The 19,218-nt window shown below is 52.0% G+C and overlaps 1 protein-coding gene across 6 annotated transcripts in view; it reads right to left on the bottom strand.

Moving 5' to 3' along the window:
• COL27A1 (collagen type XXVII alpha 1 chain) overlaps positions 1–11,061 on the bottom strand; it is a 143,729-nt gene extending 132,668 nt beyond the window's left edge. For 3 of the 6 annotated variants that reach the window (XM_059865558.1, XM_059865560.1, XM_059865559.1), the window contains exons 1-2: positions 10,471–11,061; positions 2,243–2,313 (exon numbers count right to left, since the gene is read on the bottom strand). In XM_059865558.1, the coding sequence (XP_059721541.1) occupies positions 2,243–2,313; positions 10,471–10,526 (127 nt within the window). In that variant the 5' untranslated portion in view covers positions 10,527–11,061. The remainder of the gene's footprint in view (positions 1–2,242; positions 2,314–10,470) is intronic. The other 3 variants (XM_059865557.1, XM_059865556.1, XR_009489099.1) reach the window with 2 other exon arrangements.
• Positions 11,062–19,218: the final 8,157 nt, after the last annotated feature.

Genomic DNA, 19,218 nt, shown 5'->3' on the forward strand with positions numbered 1-19,218 from the left:
TGGGCTCTTGGGTCACATCTCCTGGGATACGGGATGTCATCAACTAATGTGAAATGCAAGGTAATTCTGACTTCCTGAAGCAGCTCCAAGTTAAGCAGAGGATTTTTTTCCCCTTCAAACTTTTTCCCTCTGTGGGTTTTTCCATCAAAACACATTATTTAAAAAGAACATTCACTTAGAGCTGCCTGATCCCAGGTGCCTCAAAGCTAGTAGCAACGTTCCTGAAGCAACATTTGAGCAACTGGGAAAAACTCATCTATCAGACTCTGTGCATGAAGTGAGATACACAGAGATTCCTGAGCAGCCCTATGATCATCCCTGAAAAAGGGGAAAAAATATTTTATTGTTCTCCTTCCCCTCTCTTTCTTTCCCTCCCCCTTTAACCACACAAAAAGCTCTATAAGAAAAAGAAGCCAAAAGGCAGGAGAGGAATAACTTGCAGCTTCCCAGATTCCAGCAGCCAAGATGTGATGCCCACAGCTAAAACTGGGTTGAATAAGTGCAGCAGTTCCAAAAGTTACTGCCCAGACCCTTAGTCAGCACACAACAAATGAACTCACCTCACAATCTTTTGGATTTGTAACACTTATGGAAAGATCATCCTCTGTGTTCCCTGATTTTCCAGCATACAGGAAGACTCCTAATCCTTAGAGTAACAGCCAGAGCGTTTTCAAAATCCCACAGCATTGGCTTAATTTCATCCTCACACTGCCCTGTGAACAAGTTCTTACTGCTGCTGAGTCTCCTGTTTGAAAATCCTGGGTGATAACACAGCCTCAGGTCACCCCTGTTTTCTTACAGCCTTTACTTCCCTGGAAGGTTTTGTTTTCTGGCACCCAGAAGGAAATGCTCTCTCTCATTGTGTGGAAACCAGGCAAGTTTTTCAAAATTCTTTTACCACAGACAAAGTATCTCAGAGGGGAGCTATCAACTCCACCAAGGTAAACACAATGAGAGTGAAATGAAAGAGTTTGCTTTAGGTTGATGGTAACAAAAGACAAGGCTCCATCCCATAATTATCTTAGGAGTAACATGATGGATAGAGGTGAATCTAAACAGCAAATTATAATCTACTTGAAAAGCAAGAAGCCAAGACACAGTATTTGTTCTGCCTCTTTACGAGCTGACACAAAACTTGCTCTGAAAACTGCTTGACTAAGTCATTCAGCCAGATGTTCACCTCCTTTGCATGGAGGCAGAATTTGGAAAATATTACATTTTTCAAAATTGCTGATGGCAGGGATCTATTCCCTCCCTCCTGTAAAAAGTGGTCCATGGGCTGGCTGACAGCTGAGTGTTGACCAAATTTCTATTTTTCCTTCATGTTTTAGAGACTGAGAGGAGAGCCCTGGAGCCTGCTAGTCCACTTAGTGTTCTCTGCTGACAGCAGGGGAAGCTGTTCACTTCCAGCAAATACCCATGTAAAGCATCCATGTGGGAAAGGTGTTGGTATTTTGAGAGCAGAAGGCTCCTTTTCAAACAGATATTGCAGAGATGCTCAGCACCCACTATCAACTGTTAAAGTTTAATTTTTTTGGGGGTGCTTTTGTTGGCTTTCAAGGTTTAATCTCCTTTTGTAGGGTTGTTGGTTATTGTACCTCAGCCTAGTCCTGTCCCTGGCAGCAGCAGGGAGGTGATGCCTGGAGAAGGGATGAGAGGACAGGCTGAAGGTGTCACTCCTATAGAATATTCCCTTACAGCACAGAGATTGAACCAGGTACAGCCATTTCATTGTCAACCAACCCTGTAGGAATTTCCTCCCTTAAATTTGCTCTTACCTTTAGAACTCATATTATTTCTGTGTGTGACAACCCCTGTGCTGGCAGAGGCCTGCCTGGGGTGCACCAAAGTCACAGAAAAATCTGCCAGAGACATTTAATTCCATAAGGCCCCAGTCTCAAGGGGCAGTTTCTAAGAGCAGTTAAGTCCTGGCAAGTGCAGGTAGATGCCAATGACATTTTAGACACAAAGTGCTTCACTCCCACCAGTTCCACCAGACAGACAGACAGACAGACTCTGAAAATCCTGTGGGACAGGTAATCACCTGTACAAAACCTGGTTCTTTTGCCAGCTCTTAACTGCACCATCTATATCATCTGTACTGCAACCATCAGCAATAAATGCACCTAACTGTGCACTGGGCTCAGACAGTGATTGTTAAATTATAATCCTGTACTGATACCAAAGCACTTGGCTTTCACTTTTGTTGAATGAGAAGAGGAAAAAAAAAAGTGTAGTTTACCTTCAGAATTTCCCTGTGTGAATCCCAGGAACCAAGTAAAACACAATATTGTCCAGAGAAAGAAGAATCCTCTAAAAATGGAAAAGAAAAAAAAAATTAATGCATTTCTACAACAACAGTAACAAAACCAATTCCATTGTTAAAGGTCTTCTCCTTGATCCCAGGTCTAGCAAAGGCTGTGACAGTGCCAGCATGACTCCAGGAAGGAGATTCAGGATGAAACCTTATTTTTCTGTTTCAAAGCCCACTGAACGTAGTGGAAAGTTTCCCAGGGGAATTAGGAGCCTTGAACAAGGAGCAGGCCTGTGTTTTGAGAGGCAGGGCCATCACTGCTGGGCCATCAGTGCCTTTGCTGCTGCTGCTCTGTGGCACTCAGCCCACCCAGGACAGACCACCAGAAATGCAGGGGAATGGAGAAATCATTCCGAGCTGGGAGGCCCAAAAGCCCTGCCAGGAGTGCAGTGCAGGGCTCTGGGGACATGGGTAGGAAATGGGCTGGCACTCAGTGCCCTGTCACCTCAGCAAACAAATCCTGAGTCCTCCTGCTCTACCGTGTGCTTAACAATGTCCTCAGCATGCAAAACCTTACATGGGTCTGTTCTTCATTTTACACCCAGGTGCAAAGATGGGGGCAGCTTCTCACCACTCAGCACCCTGTGCTGAGCCACTGAGAACCTCCTCACAAGCCTGGTATGGCAGGAAAGTTTAGAAAATGGGAGATCCACAGAGTTCCAAGCCTGTGCTCTCACAGACCCTTCCATGCCTGAGAGGGAATTTGACAAACCTCTCTGTTAGCTCAGCTTTAAGCCTTCAAGTGCCACTGAAAACAGCAGCTCAGGGGAAAAAACCTTTTACCATAAAGGTAGCTAAAATCCCCCCTTTCCCCCATCAGCTTCCTTGATTTGTAGCCAGCTAAAGAACATGGGAAACTCCTTGGTTAGGTGCACTTAAAGCTGTCAGTGGAAAGTTTGAAGATTGAATTCCCTCATCTTCTAGAGAGGATATTTAACAGCTTCATCAGCAGAGGCTGCTGGAAGAAGAGACAGAAATGTAAACTACAGAAAGTCCTCAGGCAGGAGGCAGCAGTGTGGGACATCCACAGGTTGTTTGTCACTTCAGCCCAGCCAGTGTGAGCACTGGACTGTGCAAAGCCATGCCAAAGTGCAGCTTGCTCCTCTCTCCACATCTGCTGCACAAGTCATGAATCAAACCACTCTGCTCCTGCCACCAAGCCTCAGCTTTGGCCCAAGAAATCATTCTCTGAGACAGTGTATTACCCTGGCCAATCCTCACCCAGTGCAGCAGACCCTTTCCCAGAGCTAAAACAAAGCCACAGTGATTTACATCAGTGAGGAAAACTGGCCTTGAATGTAAAAATCCATCCAGGAATCCAGCCACTAACTAATATTTCAAGGCTTAAAGAGATAAAATACTGGAGTGGTCCCACATCAACTGGGAAAGAAATGAGCTGAAACAATCCATGTGCTCCTTTGCTGTTTCCATCACCCTGACACCGGGCTGCACATTTCAGGAGCTCTGGGAGTGCTTTATTTTATGGAAGAACAGCCAGGAATGGCCCAGTCCTGGTGTTCTTTTGCCATGTCCCAACCAGGAGACCCTCACCACGCTCCAGAGATCTCCAGCTGGGGAGCCCTGGTTCTTTTCTGACAGCTTCATCCCTTGGGATGCTGCTGGTGGGATGGAGACACTGCCAAGCCCAAGGAGAGCTGCTGTCCCAGCACCTTCAGGGAGTGGAGGAAGGGAAGCAGAACAGGATGATTCTTCATGGCCACCTCTGGCAGTATTTAGTTTAGCATGAGAGAGGCTAAAATCCACAAGACAAACTGAATTTCTGTGCTCATCTCCAACAGTTTAAGATGTGGACACAATTCCATGTGTGCATGGAGCAAAGACCTGACTGGGTATCACCAGCTGGGCTTGACTGCCTGATGGAGCACAGGAAGGGAAGGGGACCATCACCAGCAGCAGTCCCAGGTGTTGAGAACCTGTGATCTGGTGAGGATCAATTTGTACAACCACTGCTTCTCACAACACTCTCAAGTCCACTTTTTGGTTTTTTTTTTTTGAGGGGTACCTTCACAAACCAAACTCCCTGTTGACTGACACAATGAGGAGAACAAGTCTTGGGGGAAAATCCAGCACGTAATTTCATTCCAGTGACACTCTTGGGCTGTAAAGGAGAGGAGTGCACAGTGTGGGATCCAGCTGGCCCCAGCCCTGCTCCTGGACCCCTCGCATGGCCAACACGGTCAGAGCTGAGAGCGGGGCCGGGTGCCAAAACACTGAAGAAAAACACTTTGGCAAAATTCACCAACTTAATGGAAAAAGCAAAAGCAGCTTCCAAATGGCAGCTGTGTGAGTGATGGGGCTGTTAATTATCCCAAGGTTTTTAATGCAAACTCTTTTTCCATTACAGCTCTGCAGCAACAGAGCTGCACAAGCAGCTCGAGTAGCAAGAGTAAAGAAGATTTTTCTCCTTATAGAGAGCTATCAAATTCACCTTGCCTTTATCTCAGCTTCTTCCCATGAGCAGTGATTTCCACTCTATCAAGGAACACCACTGAAGGTGTTTATTTCTTTTATTCACAGGCTCTGTGAGTACCACAGTGAGGATCCTGGGGCTGTTTGCCTGGAGAAGAGAATGCTCAAGAGAGAACTGAGAGCACCTTCCAGTGCCTAAAGGGGCTCCAAGAGAGATGGAGAGTGACTTTGGACAGGGGCATGGAGGGACAGGGCAAAGAGGAAGGCTTTAAACTGAAGATGGGCAGATTTAGCATCAATATTAGGAAGAAATTGTTCCCTGTGAGGGTGGTGAGACACAGGCTGGCCAGAGCAGCTGTGGCTGCTCCTTCCCTGGAAGTGTCCAAGGCCAGGCTGGACAGGGCTTGGAGCAGTCTGGGACAGTGGAAGGTGTCCCTGCCCATGGCAGGGGGTGGAATGAGATGAATTTGTATGGTCCCTTCCAACCCAAAGCACTGCTGCAGCCCCTGGGTGCAGAGGTGCCCCACAGCACACATGATGTAAGCTCACATGAGCCTTTAAAGTTTTCCAATGCAGACACCAACTCCCTTTATAGCAAACTGAAGTGACTGACTGACTACAGCCCAATTTTACTTCCCTGCTTTTGGCAAACTCCTGGGGATCAGTCCACGGGAACTGCCCAGTGCCAGGAGTCCAAGGAAAAGTACAACTGAGAGGGACACAGAAGCACAAACACCCTCATTCCCTTCTGACCAGACAAGTGCTGGAATGAAGCCCTGGCCTGAATTAAGGACAGCAGGAACACAAAAACCTTCAGGGTAAACTTGGTGACAAATTATCCTCGAGGAAGTGACAATTTGACAAAGCTGAGGCAACCTGTAAAATGATTGTGATCAGCTAATTCCCCACTATTTCTGAACAATTCTGAGCATCTGAACAATTTCAGATGCTTTTAAATAAAAGGTTTGCCCTGCCTTAAAATAAGAAGTCCAAATGATTTTGACATCTTGTTTGTTTAGATGGGTTGAAGCTGAAGGAAATATTTCAAGGGCCCATGGCAGCACTTAATTTTTTATTTTGTTTTCTCCCTCATTTACAGTGGGGAAATGGCTTTGAGATTGCAAACGTTACTGCAAGGTGGAAAAACAATTCCCCCACCACTTTTCTCCACTCAGGTGTATGTTCTTCCTGTTCGAAAGACCACAAAGCCAGCTGGAGGCTGAAAATTGCTTTTCAAGAAAAGCAAACCTGCATTTCTAGCTGTAGATCAGACTATCTTAAAAAGGAGAAAATGCATGTGTGGCTTAAGACCCTTTGCACATGACTGGAGGTGATATTCTGTAAGTTTTGACAAACAGGAAGCAAATCACAATTTATAAACCAAGGCTCTAAATTGTACCGTGCATCAATTCCATCCCAGCTTCTTGGGGTACAAATCTTATTTTGCACCAGCAACCTCTTCTGTGGAGCTTCTGGGGCTTCTGGAAATGATGGTATTTCTCCACTCCCCCTCAATTTCTGGCAAGAGCAATGGAAACACACAACTATGTGGATGTCCCCATATTGACCCTGCTGAGTCCTTTGCTGGACCTCTCCTGCAGTACAAATGAGGTATTGACTTACACCTCCAGGCAATGATTTTGTACACAGGCACTGCTGCAAACCCCAGTGTGATAAGGGCAAAGTTTCTGAAACAACTGAAATACTATTAGTTTTCAATCCCCATTCAGCAGCTACATTTTAAAGGAAAAGTATTGAGCAGGCAAAGAGATATGGCCCCTAGAAATCCATCCTTAACAGAGTGATCTAGAAAATGTCAATATTAAGTAAGGAAAAATGAAATCCCTATCCCTGGAAGTGCTCAAGGCCAGGTTGGATAAGACTTAGACCAGCCTGGGCTACTGGAAGGTGTCCCTGCCCATAGCAGGAGAGTTGGATCCATGAAGGCCTGATCTTTGCTCATCTGGCACCTACAGCTCCTCTTAGGACTTCTCCAGGAGGGCCACCCTGACCTGCAGTGCACAGAAGGTGGGGATGAAGCACCAGCATGGCCAGGGTGACCTCGCCCCTTGTCCTCTCAGGGGTTTAGGTTGGCACCTGCAGACAGAGGGCTGAAGGGTCCCAGGCTGCTGGTTCTTGTCCTCCTGAGTGGAGCTGGAGCCTGTGCGTTGACTGCACAGAGCTGTCCCAGAGCTGAGCTGCTCCTGGTGCCAACCTGCTTCCCCACATGAGAGATGCCAGACTGATAAGACTCAAACACCCTCCAGGCAGCTCCCAGCAGCTCTCCACAGTGGGGGATCTTTCCTGGGACCCCATCACTCGCCTGCCCTTCGCTCCCATCCCTGTCTGTCTGTCTGTCTGTCTGTCTGTCTGTCTGGGATATTGGCTTTGCTGCTGTGTGAAGTGACAACACTCAGTGCTGGCCCTGGCCTTTGTGTTCTCCAGTAACTGGAGCCCTTGACAAGCAGAAGTGCTAAGCCTGATCTGTCATCTAACTCCTTTTTTGTCCTTCCAACAAACGCCTTTGCATTCCTTCATTTTGTGAATGGGGTTTGGCAGAGCCATACAGAACTCCCCATTGTTTCCATTTGCTCCAGTAAAAGCGTCCATCATTTCTACTTATGTCCCCAACAAATTGGCAAAGAAAGGGAAGGGGGGAAAAAACCCCACAAACCCTGTGTTTGTCCCTGGGCAGAGATTTCCAACAATCACACCACAAACCTGGGCAACCTTCAGTCAGTAACAGAATCTCCATGAACAGAGATATTAAGCAGGGCAGACTTTAACCCCTCAACCCATTGCAGAAAGGGGATGAAACTGGAGCTTTATTTTAATAAAGCACACACTCAGAGAGACACATGGATATAGCAGGAGGGTGGTCCTGGACTGTGATGCTGTCTATCCCTCACGAGACACATCTCCAGATGGAATTGCCTCCTCTCTACCCCCAAGCACCCAGCACACACATCATTTGCCAACCTATTGCTGAATTTGTCCAGCAGTGCCATAATCTGTCCCCAGACCACCTGCCCAGCTTGTAAGCAATCTTTTTTTCCTCTTAAAAAGGATCCATGCCTCCCTCCAGCCCTTTTAGGCCTTCCCAGGGGCTGACCCACCCTGATGGTGCTGGGCAGATGCTGCAGTACCATGTGTGCATGTGTGCAGCTTCCTCATCCAGCACACAGATGGGCCAGGCAGCCCCAGGGCAGCACTGTGCCTCCCCCCCAGGGCTGTGACAGCAGGCTGTCACCCCTCAGAGGTCTCCAGGAGCACTGAGCCTCCTCCATGGCCAGCAAGGGGCCCTGGGGCTGAATGGACCAAAGTCACACAAGGCAGTGGAACAGCACCTGGACGTGTGCTCCATGTGCAGTGCAATGCAAACCCTCCCCTGTGCTTTGGGGGGCCTGTGCTCACCAAAAATTACCAAGAAGGGCACTCTAAGCTTGAAGAGCCTGTCAAACTTGGTGGTGTTCTGGTTTTACAAACTTTGGCAGCTCAAGTCTTCCAGCACACTCTGTGTCTGACGCTCCTTCCCTGGGGAACCAGCCCTGCCACTGTCACCCGCAGGTCTCCTGTGGGGCCACCAGCTCCCCGGCCACCAGCCCTGCTCCAGAAGCAGCTGCAGGAGTGCTGGTACAAGAGGAACCCCCTGTGCCACCAGTGCTGCTCCAGAAGCAGCTGCAGGAGTACTGGTACAAGAGGAACCCCCTGTGCCACCAGCCCTGCTCCAGAAGCAGCTGCAGGAGTGCTGGTACAAGAGGAACCCCCTGTGCCACACGGGGATGCACCAGATCAGTGCCATCACCGCTGTCCCCAGGCAGCACAGCCCTCCCCCAGCCCGAGGGTGGCTTGGTGAGCCCAGGGACATGCCAGCCGCGGGCTCAGGGCACCGTCCCCAAGAGCAGTGACCTCAAGGGGACCCTGGAGCCGTGGGATGCAGGGCGCTCTGCCAAGGGAATCAAATCCAGCACCGAAATTCCCCCCGGGAGAGGATGCGAAGGGCAGCAAGCGACCTCTGCTGAGGAGGGACCGGAGCAGCACACGGCCGGGGACAGGCCAGGGAGGACCCCGGACAAAAGGCGCTCCTTCCGAGGCACGGGGACACACCACAGGCAGATTGCCCAGGGCACTGCACGGCTCCAAGCCCACGGCAGGGCTGTGCCAGCCGGGCACACCCTGGGGCAGAGCGGGCACGGATGCCCGGCAGGCCGGGAGCCGCGCTGCCCGCCGCTGGCTCCGTCCTTCCGAACGTGCTCGCACGGCTCCGGTCTGTCCCCGGGCAGCACCTGGCACCTGGGCAGCATCTGGCTGTCCCCATGGGTAGCGTGATGCCACCCCTGGTGCCCTGTCAGCGGCTGTGCCTGGTGCCAAGTGTCGCTCCAGAGCGGAGCCCGGCCCCTCGCTGTGTGTGACACGCTGCTCCTGCTCGTTCAAAGGAACCTTTTTCTCTGTCTGTTCCCCTTGGGGCTGCTCCCTTTCTGACACCAGACACCCTTGCACGGTCCCAGGCGGTTCTCCCAGACCATGCCCAGCGCTAAAAAGGTGTAAATGCGAGATGCTGCTGTTACCAGCGGCTCCAGACACGCCACAGCCACATCTACGAAAAAAAAAAAAAATCGCAAACAAAACCCCCACGCCGCAAGCACCCTAAAAGCGCTGAGATTCAGCCCTTGTGAGTATATAAACACACAGAAAACTTGTCAAGGAGAGCAGCTGCAGCCCCTGGGAAGGGGTCTGGACTCTCCGTGTGACTCCACATACAGACTGAGCCTCCAAAGGGAGCTGCACGTTCATGCACCTCCGGCTCTGGGGATGGGGCGGCAGCAGGATGATGACCCCGGCGATGGAGGGGGGCTGCCCCCAAACCCCCTGGCCCCCGTCCCCCTCTTTCCCCCATCTCCCAGCCCAGCCGGGCACAGGGATCCTGTACACAACTTTTTCAAACTGCCAGGCAGAAGAATCCCAGCCTTTCCAAGGGAGTGTCGGTAAATCATCAGTACATCCGACAACGCAGCCAGCGGGATTAACCCTTTGCGGGATCCCAGGAAAATAACAACAACAACAAAACCACCACCACCAACGCGTTTAACAATGAAAACAGTAAAATCTGGCCCCGGCTGTGGGAGAAGGGGGACGGGCAGGGTGTGCGCCGGGATCTTTCCATACACGGATGGAGAGGGAGCAGCGTTTTGTGTGTGCCGAGCACATGAAGAGCCGCCACCGCGCACCGTGCCTCAGCCCCCCGGGCTCTCCCAGCTCCCGCAGCACCACCCAGGTCCCCGTGTCCCCGAGGGACAGGGTGAGCAGCAGCATCCCCTGCTCCCACGAGGGGCTGGGACCCCCCCCGTGCAGGGCAGGGTGAGGCTGCGAGCTGCAGCGGATCCGCTCCCGCATCTGCCTGGGGGCTGCAGCGGCCTCCCGGAGCAGCCCCCGGGGCCGGGAGCCGCTGTCCCGGTGCCTGGGTCTGGGGGGGCTGGGGGGCTCCTCCTGCCCGTCCCGCCGCCGATCCCCCGCACAGCGCAGCCCCATTTCCCCCTCTCCCGCTCCGCAGCGTGGCCTCCCTGCTCGCAGCCCGTTCTCCTCTCCGGACCGGGAGTTTTCACATCATCCCCTGGCAGAGGAATGTCTTCCCCCAGCCCGTTCCCAAATCCCTGCGGCTCCCCGGCACCCCCAGCCCGCCCGGGATTCCCTTCCCCAGCGCCGGGAGTAGCGGAGTTTGTACTCACCCCCTGCCTGCCGCTGTAGCTCTGAGTCTGGAGACCGGCTCTGATTCCGGCTCCATCACGTTTAGTGCATTGTCTCTTTCGGGCAATTTTTGCGGCAATCCATCAGAAATCGGGGGATAAGGCGGTTTGTGGGTACATCCTTCCCAGGAGCTCGGCTCTCTGCCTCGCTAAGGGGTTCAGCTGTGTCACAGACACCCCTGGCCCGGACGGCTCACTCCTTCCTCCTTCTCTTCTGGGTCCTTTTGCTTACACAGATCTTTTAATCCCATTTAACTCCCTCTCGGCAGACTGCAATTACCTTGGAAAAAGGAGAGAGAACACAAAGTACACTCTAGGAAGCCAGGCTGGCCCATGGTCGCTGGATTTCTTGCCTTTTTTTTCCTCTCCTTATAAATAGTGCAATTTCTGTGATCTCTGATTCCCAAAGTCCGTGATTTCAAGTGTTTTCTCTTAGCTGTTACATTTTTTGTTGTTGGTTGATTGGTGGTTGTAATTATTATTTTTATTTGCAATGCAGATGTGCCTCCCACCCCCCAAGGATCTCTCCTCTGGACTTAGAGAGAAGAGGAAAAGGCAGATTTTGAGAAATGAAAATTATTTAAGGATGTCCTTACTGCCTCTCTCTGCTGCCCTCCTCTGTAATAGCGAAGCATTTACGAGAAATTATACAAAATAAATAAATAATTGGGGGGGGGGGGGGGGGGAGGAAAAAAAAAAAAAAAAGAAAGAAAGAAAAAAAAAGAAACTCTTTTGGCCAGAACTGCAGGGAAAGAATTGAAGACCCTGTCCAGGCTCCAGGGAGGGAAGCACAGGTAAGGACCTCCCCCTCCTTGGGGAGGCTGCTGATGGAAATTGCAGCCCCCTGCACTCACCTGTCCAAGGCCAGGAGCCCCAAACTGGCCTGGACCCACCTTATAAAGTACCTGACATGGCTTCTCCCTTGGGATCAGCGCTCGGTGCAGGCAGCTGGGAGCCTGAGGATGGGACTCAGGCTTGGAGGAGAAAAGTCCCCCATGCCCCTGTTCCCCTCCTTGAACTGCTCTGCTTCCCCGGGGCATCTCCAGAGCCCCTCTTGTCCCAGAACGAGGGAGGGAATTTGCATCCCGGAGGGCAGGAACGGGGCAGTGAGTTTCCCTATGCGAGCTCCATCAGAACACGCTGGATCCCAAATCCTCTTGGCCAGCTCTGGCAGGAGAGGGGACTTCCACATGTGGATAAAATCTTCATCCCTGCTTCCCCTCCTCATCCGAAGTCCCACCCAGCCAGCCGTGGAGCCCCGGGGCCACCGGCAGGTCCCTGAGGCAGGCGAGGGCAGCGGTGCCACCCCCTGCCCGCAGCCCTGGGTGCCCCTGCCCTGCTCCCTCCCCTGGCAGCCCCTCTGCCTCGGGCACTTACTCTGCAGCGAGCTGAGAGGCTGAGCAGCATCTCCGTGCAGCCCCATGGCCCTGGGCATTCATTATCCCAGCAGCTCACGGCAATTGCTACTTCTTTAATAATAATAATAACAGCTAATTTTTTTAAAAATCAAAAAAAAAAAAAAAAAAAGGAGGAAAAAAAAAGAAAACTCAAACAAAGCCCCTTCCTCCCTCCTTCCCCTTCAAGGCGTCTCCTGCGCTGCCAGCCCGGGAGAGGCGGCCGGGGTGAGGGGCCCGGGGCCAGCCGGGGCTCTCTGGGGTCCCCCCAAATTCAGCAGATAATCCTTCCCCGGGGCTGGCGCGTCCCCCTCGGGCCGTGGCTGCACTCGCGGGTCATGGATGCTGCAGGGATCCGGGAGAGAAGGGCGGTGGGGAGCGGGCGCTGGGAGGGACATGGATGTGAGAGAGGTGGAAGCTCGGAGGCTGCCCTTGTCCTTTTAAATAGCTGCAGCCCGGGGACTCCGGGCTGGCGGGGGTGCCCCAGGTATCCGGTTTCAGCAAACAGCAGCTAATGAGCAGAGATCCAGCCTCCGAGGGGCAGGATCAGCGCTGCCGGCGGGCAGGGGGGCACCCCGGGCACCCCAGCAGCAGGGGAGGGGAGCGCTGCGGGTCAGGGCTGCGTGGGCAGGGCAGGGGACAGGGTAAAGGGTGAGGGACAGAGCTTCAGGGGCTGCAGGACCCCCAGGGCAAGGGGATAGGGCTGCAGGGTAAGAGACAGAGCTTCAGGGTAAGGGACAGGGCTGCAGAGCAAGGGGACAGGGCTGCAGGGTGAGGGACAGGGCTGCAGAGCAAGGGGACAGGGCTGCAGGGTGAGGGACAGAGCTGCAGGGGCTACAGGACCCCCAGGGCAAGGGGACAGGGCTGCAGAGCAAGGGGATAGGGCTGCAGGGTGAGGGACAGAGCTTCAGGGGCTGCAGGACCCCCAGGGCAAGGGGACAGGGCTGCAGGGTAAGGGACAGAGCTTCAGGGTAAGGGACAGGGCTGCAGGGGCTGCAGGACCCCCATGGCAAGGGGACAGGGCTGCAGGGCACAGGGCAGGTCCTGTGAGGTGCTGAGCACCCAGCACAGAGCCCAGACCCCAGCGTGGCTCTGCCATCAAGGCTGAGCCACCCCAGGGGCTCCCTCCACAAAGGTGTTTTGTGTCTTACTGCATTATCTATCCCCTGAGATGGGGAAGGGCTGAAGCACCTCACAGCTGGGCATGGGCACTAAACTTATCCATTCCCCATGAAAAATATACAAAAAATACACAGAACACAGCCACAAACAGGACCCCACATCCACCCACCAAATACCTGAACTTGGGGCTAGAGGGGTGTGATGTTACATCATGTTCAGACCAGAAAATTCAAGGACCCACTGGCCTGACTCAGCAATGCAGGCTTTACTCAAAAACCTGACCTCAGAGCGTGGCCAAAAGTTGATGTTTCCACCATAAATCAGATCTCCTATACGACATCTTCTGCAACCATGCATGCTAAGGGCTTCTCTCCCTTAATGCATATATTTGGTTTAGTTGTGCTTGCTTGCTGGAGCTGTGGTTTTCCATCTCCCAGTTTCTATAGGCAGAAGATTTTATTCATACCTTTGCTCTGAAGCATCTACATTTTGCTTCCTTTCTTGCTGTAGCAGATGAAGTTTTAAGTAGAGACAACAAAACAATTTGAAACAAGCAGTGTTGGGACTGGGGTGAACTAACAACCTCCCAGTTCCTCTGTCCTCCACAAAACCTTCTCAGAAGGGTGCAGCTAAGTTACACATCCTTGTCAGAAATTCCTATTCACAGAAAAAGGTGTCTCAAACCCCTCTGAAAGCCCAGGAACTCAGATGACCCAAACAGTCCAGCTTTGAGGACTGTGACTTTAGGGACAACAGGCAGTGACACAGCTTGTCAGAAACACCATAAAATCTCTATTTTTCTTAGCTATTTTTTCCCCCAGCTGTTCTTTCCATGTTTCTCAGTCACACATTCCTCACTGAGAAACATATTCTAGCCATGCTGAAGTGCTTAAGATAAAGCTTTAATCAATTAAAAAAACCTCCAACTTCACATAATTGTTGGTTAATCACTCTGCTGTCGAATATACCTTAGGTTCTCCTGCTCATTTCTACCTTTTCTCTCTTCTGAATGCAGCAAATATTTAGTAAACTCCCTTTCTCTCAAAACCAAACCCCACCCTACTTGAAAGGAACAAGGCCTGGCTTTTCAGAGAGAGGGACAAAAAGGAAAGGAAAATGATGTGCTGCATCTTTTCCAAAGTGGATGTGCATGGATAGTGGGAAAAGACTGATGATGCTTCAGGTCCACAGCATCTCACCCAGGACCACCATAAAGCTCACTGGCAGCCTCATCCTCAAATCCTCTGCCCACATTGGCTCCCATGAACATTTTCAAACCAAACACATGCCTGAAAGCTTTGCTAGCACGAAGACATAAATGTATCCCAGCAGTAGGAAAAAGGGAATTACTTTAAAACAAAAGGAAACCCAACATTGCTGAAGCCAAGACTTGTGCCAAGTGAATTCAGGTTCAAAAATTAGACCTCATTCTTCAAAAAGAGAAAAGCCACAACATATGATCTGAATAGAAATATATTTAGCAGATTTATTTTTCTTCCCTTCCAAATTTAAATAGAAGCCATTTTAAAACACTAAATAAACTGAAGTAAAACAGCACAGCAGTGAAATGAGAAAAAGGGAGAAAAAAAAAAGAAAAAAAGGAATTGGAATCGAATAGTTTAATTAGCCAAAAAATAAAAAGTACAGGGGAGGAAGAAACATGGGGAACAGGGAACAGAAGACTTGCTTTTGATGACACACACTCTCTCAAAAAAAGCAGCATGTCATTACAGCCTGAATAAATACAGCACCTTAAATATTCACCCCTATGTAGCCACTTGCCAGAAGAACCAGTCCCCACCTCTCCTCAGGAGCTGCAGCTTGGTTAAGCATCAAGGCTCTCATTAATATAATTCTGTCCCTTTGCTCCTCTCAGAAAAGGGAGTGTGGAGGCACCTGGGAGCCAGGGCAGACACACCGAGCCCAGCTCCACGGGGCACAGAATCCCAGCCTAACCTGGACCTACCAGCCCACTTTGGCTTGGCCTGGAGGACAAGCTGAATTACACTGCAGTCATTTGCACCTTTGCCCAAGTCCAAAAAGTATCCTGGATCACTCGCTGCCCCCAGAACTCACAAGGAATTACAGGGATGTATTTGGATATATTTAGATAAATACTCCATTCAGGTTTCAAAACCGTGGCATAACCAGGCAGAAGGGAAAACCACGGCACCGGAAAAACTTGTGGGAGGGATCAAACAAACAGGGAAAGGAAAGGTGGGATAAAGAGCCTTTCACTCCCTGCTGGGCTGGGGATCCACACCCAGCCTGGAGCAGGAGTGTGTAAACTCGGACCCTGAGCCACGGGAGAAGGCAGCCAGGCTGTGGGGAGCAGGGTGATGGTGCCAGCCAGGGTGGGAGAGCCCTGCAGGGAGAGCAGGGCTGCAGGCACACCTGGGAGCCGGCAGGGACAGGGGATTCACCAGGCACAGGAGTGGGGCTGATCCCAGCCCGCACACGGGCACAGCATCCCTGGGCACAGCACCCCGGGAAGGCACAGCATCCCTGGCACAGCATCCCTGGGCACAGCACCCCGGGAAGGCACAGCATCCCTGGGCACAGCACCCCGGCAGGGGCACAGCACCCCGGGAAGGCACAGCATCCCTGGTACAGCATCCCCGGGAAGGCACAGCATCCCTGGCACAGCATCCCTGGGCACAGCACCCCGGGAAGGCACAGCATCCCTGGCACAGCATCCCTGGCACAGCATCCCTGGGCACAGCACCCCGGGAAGGCACAGCATCCCTGGCACAGCATCCCGGCAGGGCACAGCATCCCGGGAAGGCACAGCATCCCTGGCACAGCACCCCGGGAAGGCACAGCATCTCAGCAGGGCACAGCATCTCGGCAGGGCACAGCATCTCAGGGCACAGTATCCCTGGCACAGCATCCCGGCAGGGCACAGAACTCGGGCAGGGGCACAGCATCCCCGGGAAGGCACAGCATCCCTGGCACAGCATCCCGGCAGGGCACAGCATCCCGGCAAGGCACAGCAGGGCTGATCCCAGCCCAGACACGGGCACAGCATCCCGGCAAGGCACAGCAGGACTGATCCCAGCCCAGACACGGGCACAGCAGCCGGCAGGGGCTCAGCAGGGCCGGGCTGTGCCCGCGAACGAGCCCTGCTGACTCAGCACCCGCGCTGCGAGCATCAGCGGCCTCGGCAGCCAGAGCCCCGGGCTGGGGCTGATCCCTGCCTGCCGGGCCGGCACTGAGGTGTTTCTGCCAAAGAGGCCGTTTCTATCCCTTTTTTCCCCCATATCTGGCTGCAGTCCTCTCCCAGGTATGTAATTCCCCGTGTAGGATTTCCTAATCCCGACACGAGTTTTCTGTTCAGATAACACGGCACTTTTCACATCCATGAGCTCTACTCAAATGACTGGCACTAGTTCAAACCCTGGATTAAAGTTTTCCCCACCCTGTAGGGACCTGGCCATGAGCAGAAACCTGCTCAAGAGCTTCATTTGCCTGCTGAGAAGTCTCACCATCCATGGCAGAGCTCAAGGAAGGCAGAAGCTGACCCAGCTGGCATCTGGTCAATGGATGTTCCTCATTTGGTCTCTCTGGCCTCAGCCATCACTGCAAGTCAGGAGGTTTCTGCAGCAGAACATGCAGCACTCCTGGTTTCAGGGTTTGCTGTCTGACAGCTATTCATGATCCAAAAGCTGCTGTGGGTTGTGTTTCTTGTTCCCAGTGCACTGTGGAAGGTATTAATTATACAGGAGATGTACAGAAAGCTTGAAAATCCTGGATGTAACAGAATTGCTGCTCAGTGTTATTCCCCCCTCTCCACAGCCTTCCTGACAAAGCCATTCCTGTCCTGTGCCACCGGCTGCCCGTGACATGTTTGAACTTCTGCAGCCTTTTGATGTAAAATGTTTTAAATTCTTTTTGGGAACACTAAAGGCTTTTGTGTCCTGGCCGGTGCCGTGGGGATGCCACGTGTGGCAGAGACTGATCTTTCTGTGCTTTCCAAGTGCACCATATCACAGGGGGCTGCCCAGCCAGCCGAGAGGTGGGAATGGCTGTTAATCATTAAAGGGAGCCCTTTTCCATCGGGATGAAAGGGAACACAATGCAGCCAAACCCACCCTTCCCATGGAAAGGCTGCCTGCTGATTCCAGCTCTGTCCTACCCTCCCATGGAGGAATTTGGAGCGCTGCAGTCTCACAGGGTGGCTGTGAGGTGATTGTTCAGCTGATGGCAGCAGCAGCGTTGGGCTGACAGGTCAGCCCCGACAGGGCAATGCATCACCAGGCTCTGACAGGAAGATATTACAGCTCCTAAACCCTGACTGCCTTTAAGGTATCAGGCAAGGACTGCCTGGTTTTGTGAGCATCCCTTTATTTCCCTGTTTGTCCATGTGCTCTCCCTCTGGTTTAGGACTATTCAGTCACTGGTGCTGGTGGAAACCACAAGAGAATCAACACCACCAGCCAGTTTGGAGCTGTGTTCTCCAGTCCAAGCACCAGCCCAAGCTGTTCTGCTGCCTGTGGCACAGTGTGGTGATCCTACCTTTGAACAGAAGAATACCAAGACCTGTTTTCCCCTTTTACCATGGAAGGAAAAAGATAATTCACCATGAAATGCCCCGTGGGCTGCTGCACAGGAGGAGCAGCTCTCCCTGCCTGGGGTTTGCTGGTTAAGTGCAGAAATGCATCAGCAAGCACAAAGCCCTTTTCCCACCAGTGTGCAAAGGAGCTTGTTCATGTCACAGGCTCGTGGAGATGTTGAGAGCTGTCCTGGATGAGAGCAGGTAACATGAGCTCTCTAAAGAGACAGCCTGTCCTTTCTTCATGAAACAGAACCACCCTGAGAGTGCCTTCCCCCTCAGCAAAGGAATCACACCAGCACATTAAAGTGCCTGCTGATCTCAATAATTCCCTGCACAAAAGGACAACTGCCACTGTGGTTGCTGCTGCTATGACAGCAATTCACCATGGCAGGGAGCACACACCAGTGTGTCATGTTTCAGCCTGAATTCTGCAGCTCACACAACCCTTATGACTTTTAGGCAGCAGTGCCCAGTCCTAGTGTGGTGTGCCAGAGTCCTGGAGATCCCAGTGGCACTGGGGCAGGTGTGGCTCAGTGCCTGTGCCACAGCCCTGCACCCACCACACACAGCTGGTGCAGGAGAGATGAACCTGACCTGCTCTGAACACTCTGGACAAGGACTTGGGAGCTGCAGGCAGCAAAGGTGGGAAGGTACAGGCTGTGGAGTCACTGCAGGTCCTTCTGGAGCAGGGATGCTGTTTGCTCTGAGGATGAGGAACAAGCCTGAGGCTGAGAACACAGTGCTGGTGGCAGCTGGAGCTCAAGTGCACACCCAGGCAGCCTCAAGGCAGAGTTCAAAGGGAGATGGAAATCAGTACAAGATCTTGGCCTTGTGTGCTACAGCACAAGTGCCTGGGACAAAGGTTTTGTGCAAGACAGAAACTAAGCCTGAGTCAGATTCTGAGTAGTTTCAGTGGGAAAGGGAGAGGAAAAAGAGCTTAGAAAACATCAAAGCAAATGTTGGTCATAACAAAACGTTAGGGTAATACTATTTAAATCCAAAGGGTAGTTTTTCTACTGTCTAAGCAAGATATATTCTTTGTTTCCCACTGCTGTGGGAAGAGAACCCTGTGTCCTGTTTCTGGGCAGGCCTGTGGGAGCAGTTCACTGTGCAAAGGGAAATCATACCTGCAGGAAGAAGCTGAAGTGGAAATGATAAGTCCAGGCAAAGTGAGGGAAGGGTGAGACTAGACAGATTGGAGCTGAGAATTTCTTGGGCTCCACCCTGCACTGGGCTCACAAATGACAACAGAGGAGCTCCTGCAGCAGTGACAAGGATGAGGCAGCCCTTGCACAAACACATATGTATGTATTAATAAAAAGCCTGTGCTCTGCTACATCCTGAGGCATCAATACCAAAAAGCAGCTGCAATTTGGTTTGTGTAATCAAGTTTCAAGATATGACCCAGCCATATCAAGGGATTGCTGAACCCAATGTGAGCCACAGCCCTGCTGCACCACCCCTTCCTTTTGCAGTGGTGCTGAGCTATTTCTGTGAGCTGCTGCTCACCACTGCTGTGATGAGAGGTGCTGAGGCTGCAGAGAGGGCTCTGTCTGTCTGTCCCTTCCCTGGAGGCTGGTTGGTGCTGGGTCCTGGGGCTGGGCCAGGCAGCTCTGCCCTGCTGAACAGCAGCTTGCTGAGGCTCACACACTAACCCAG

Source organism: Haemorhous mexicanus, chromosome 21 (assembly GCF_027477595.1).
Source record: "Haemorhous mexicanus isolate bHaeMex1 chromosome 21, bHaeMex1.pri, whole genome shotgun sequence".
NCBI classification, from domain to species: Eukaryota; Metazoa; Chordata; class Aves; order Passeriformes; family Fringillidae; genus Haemorhous; species Haemorhous mexicanus.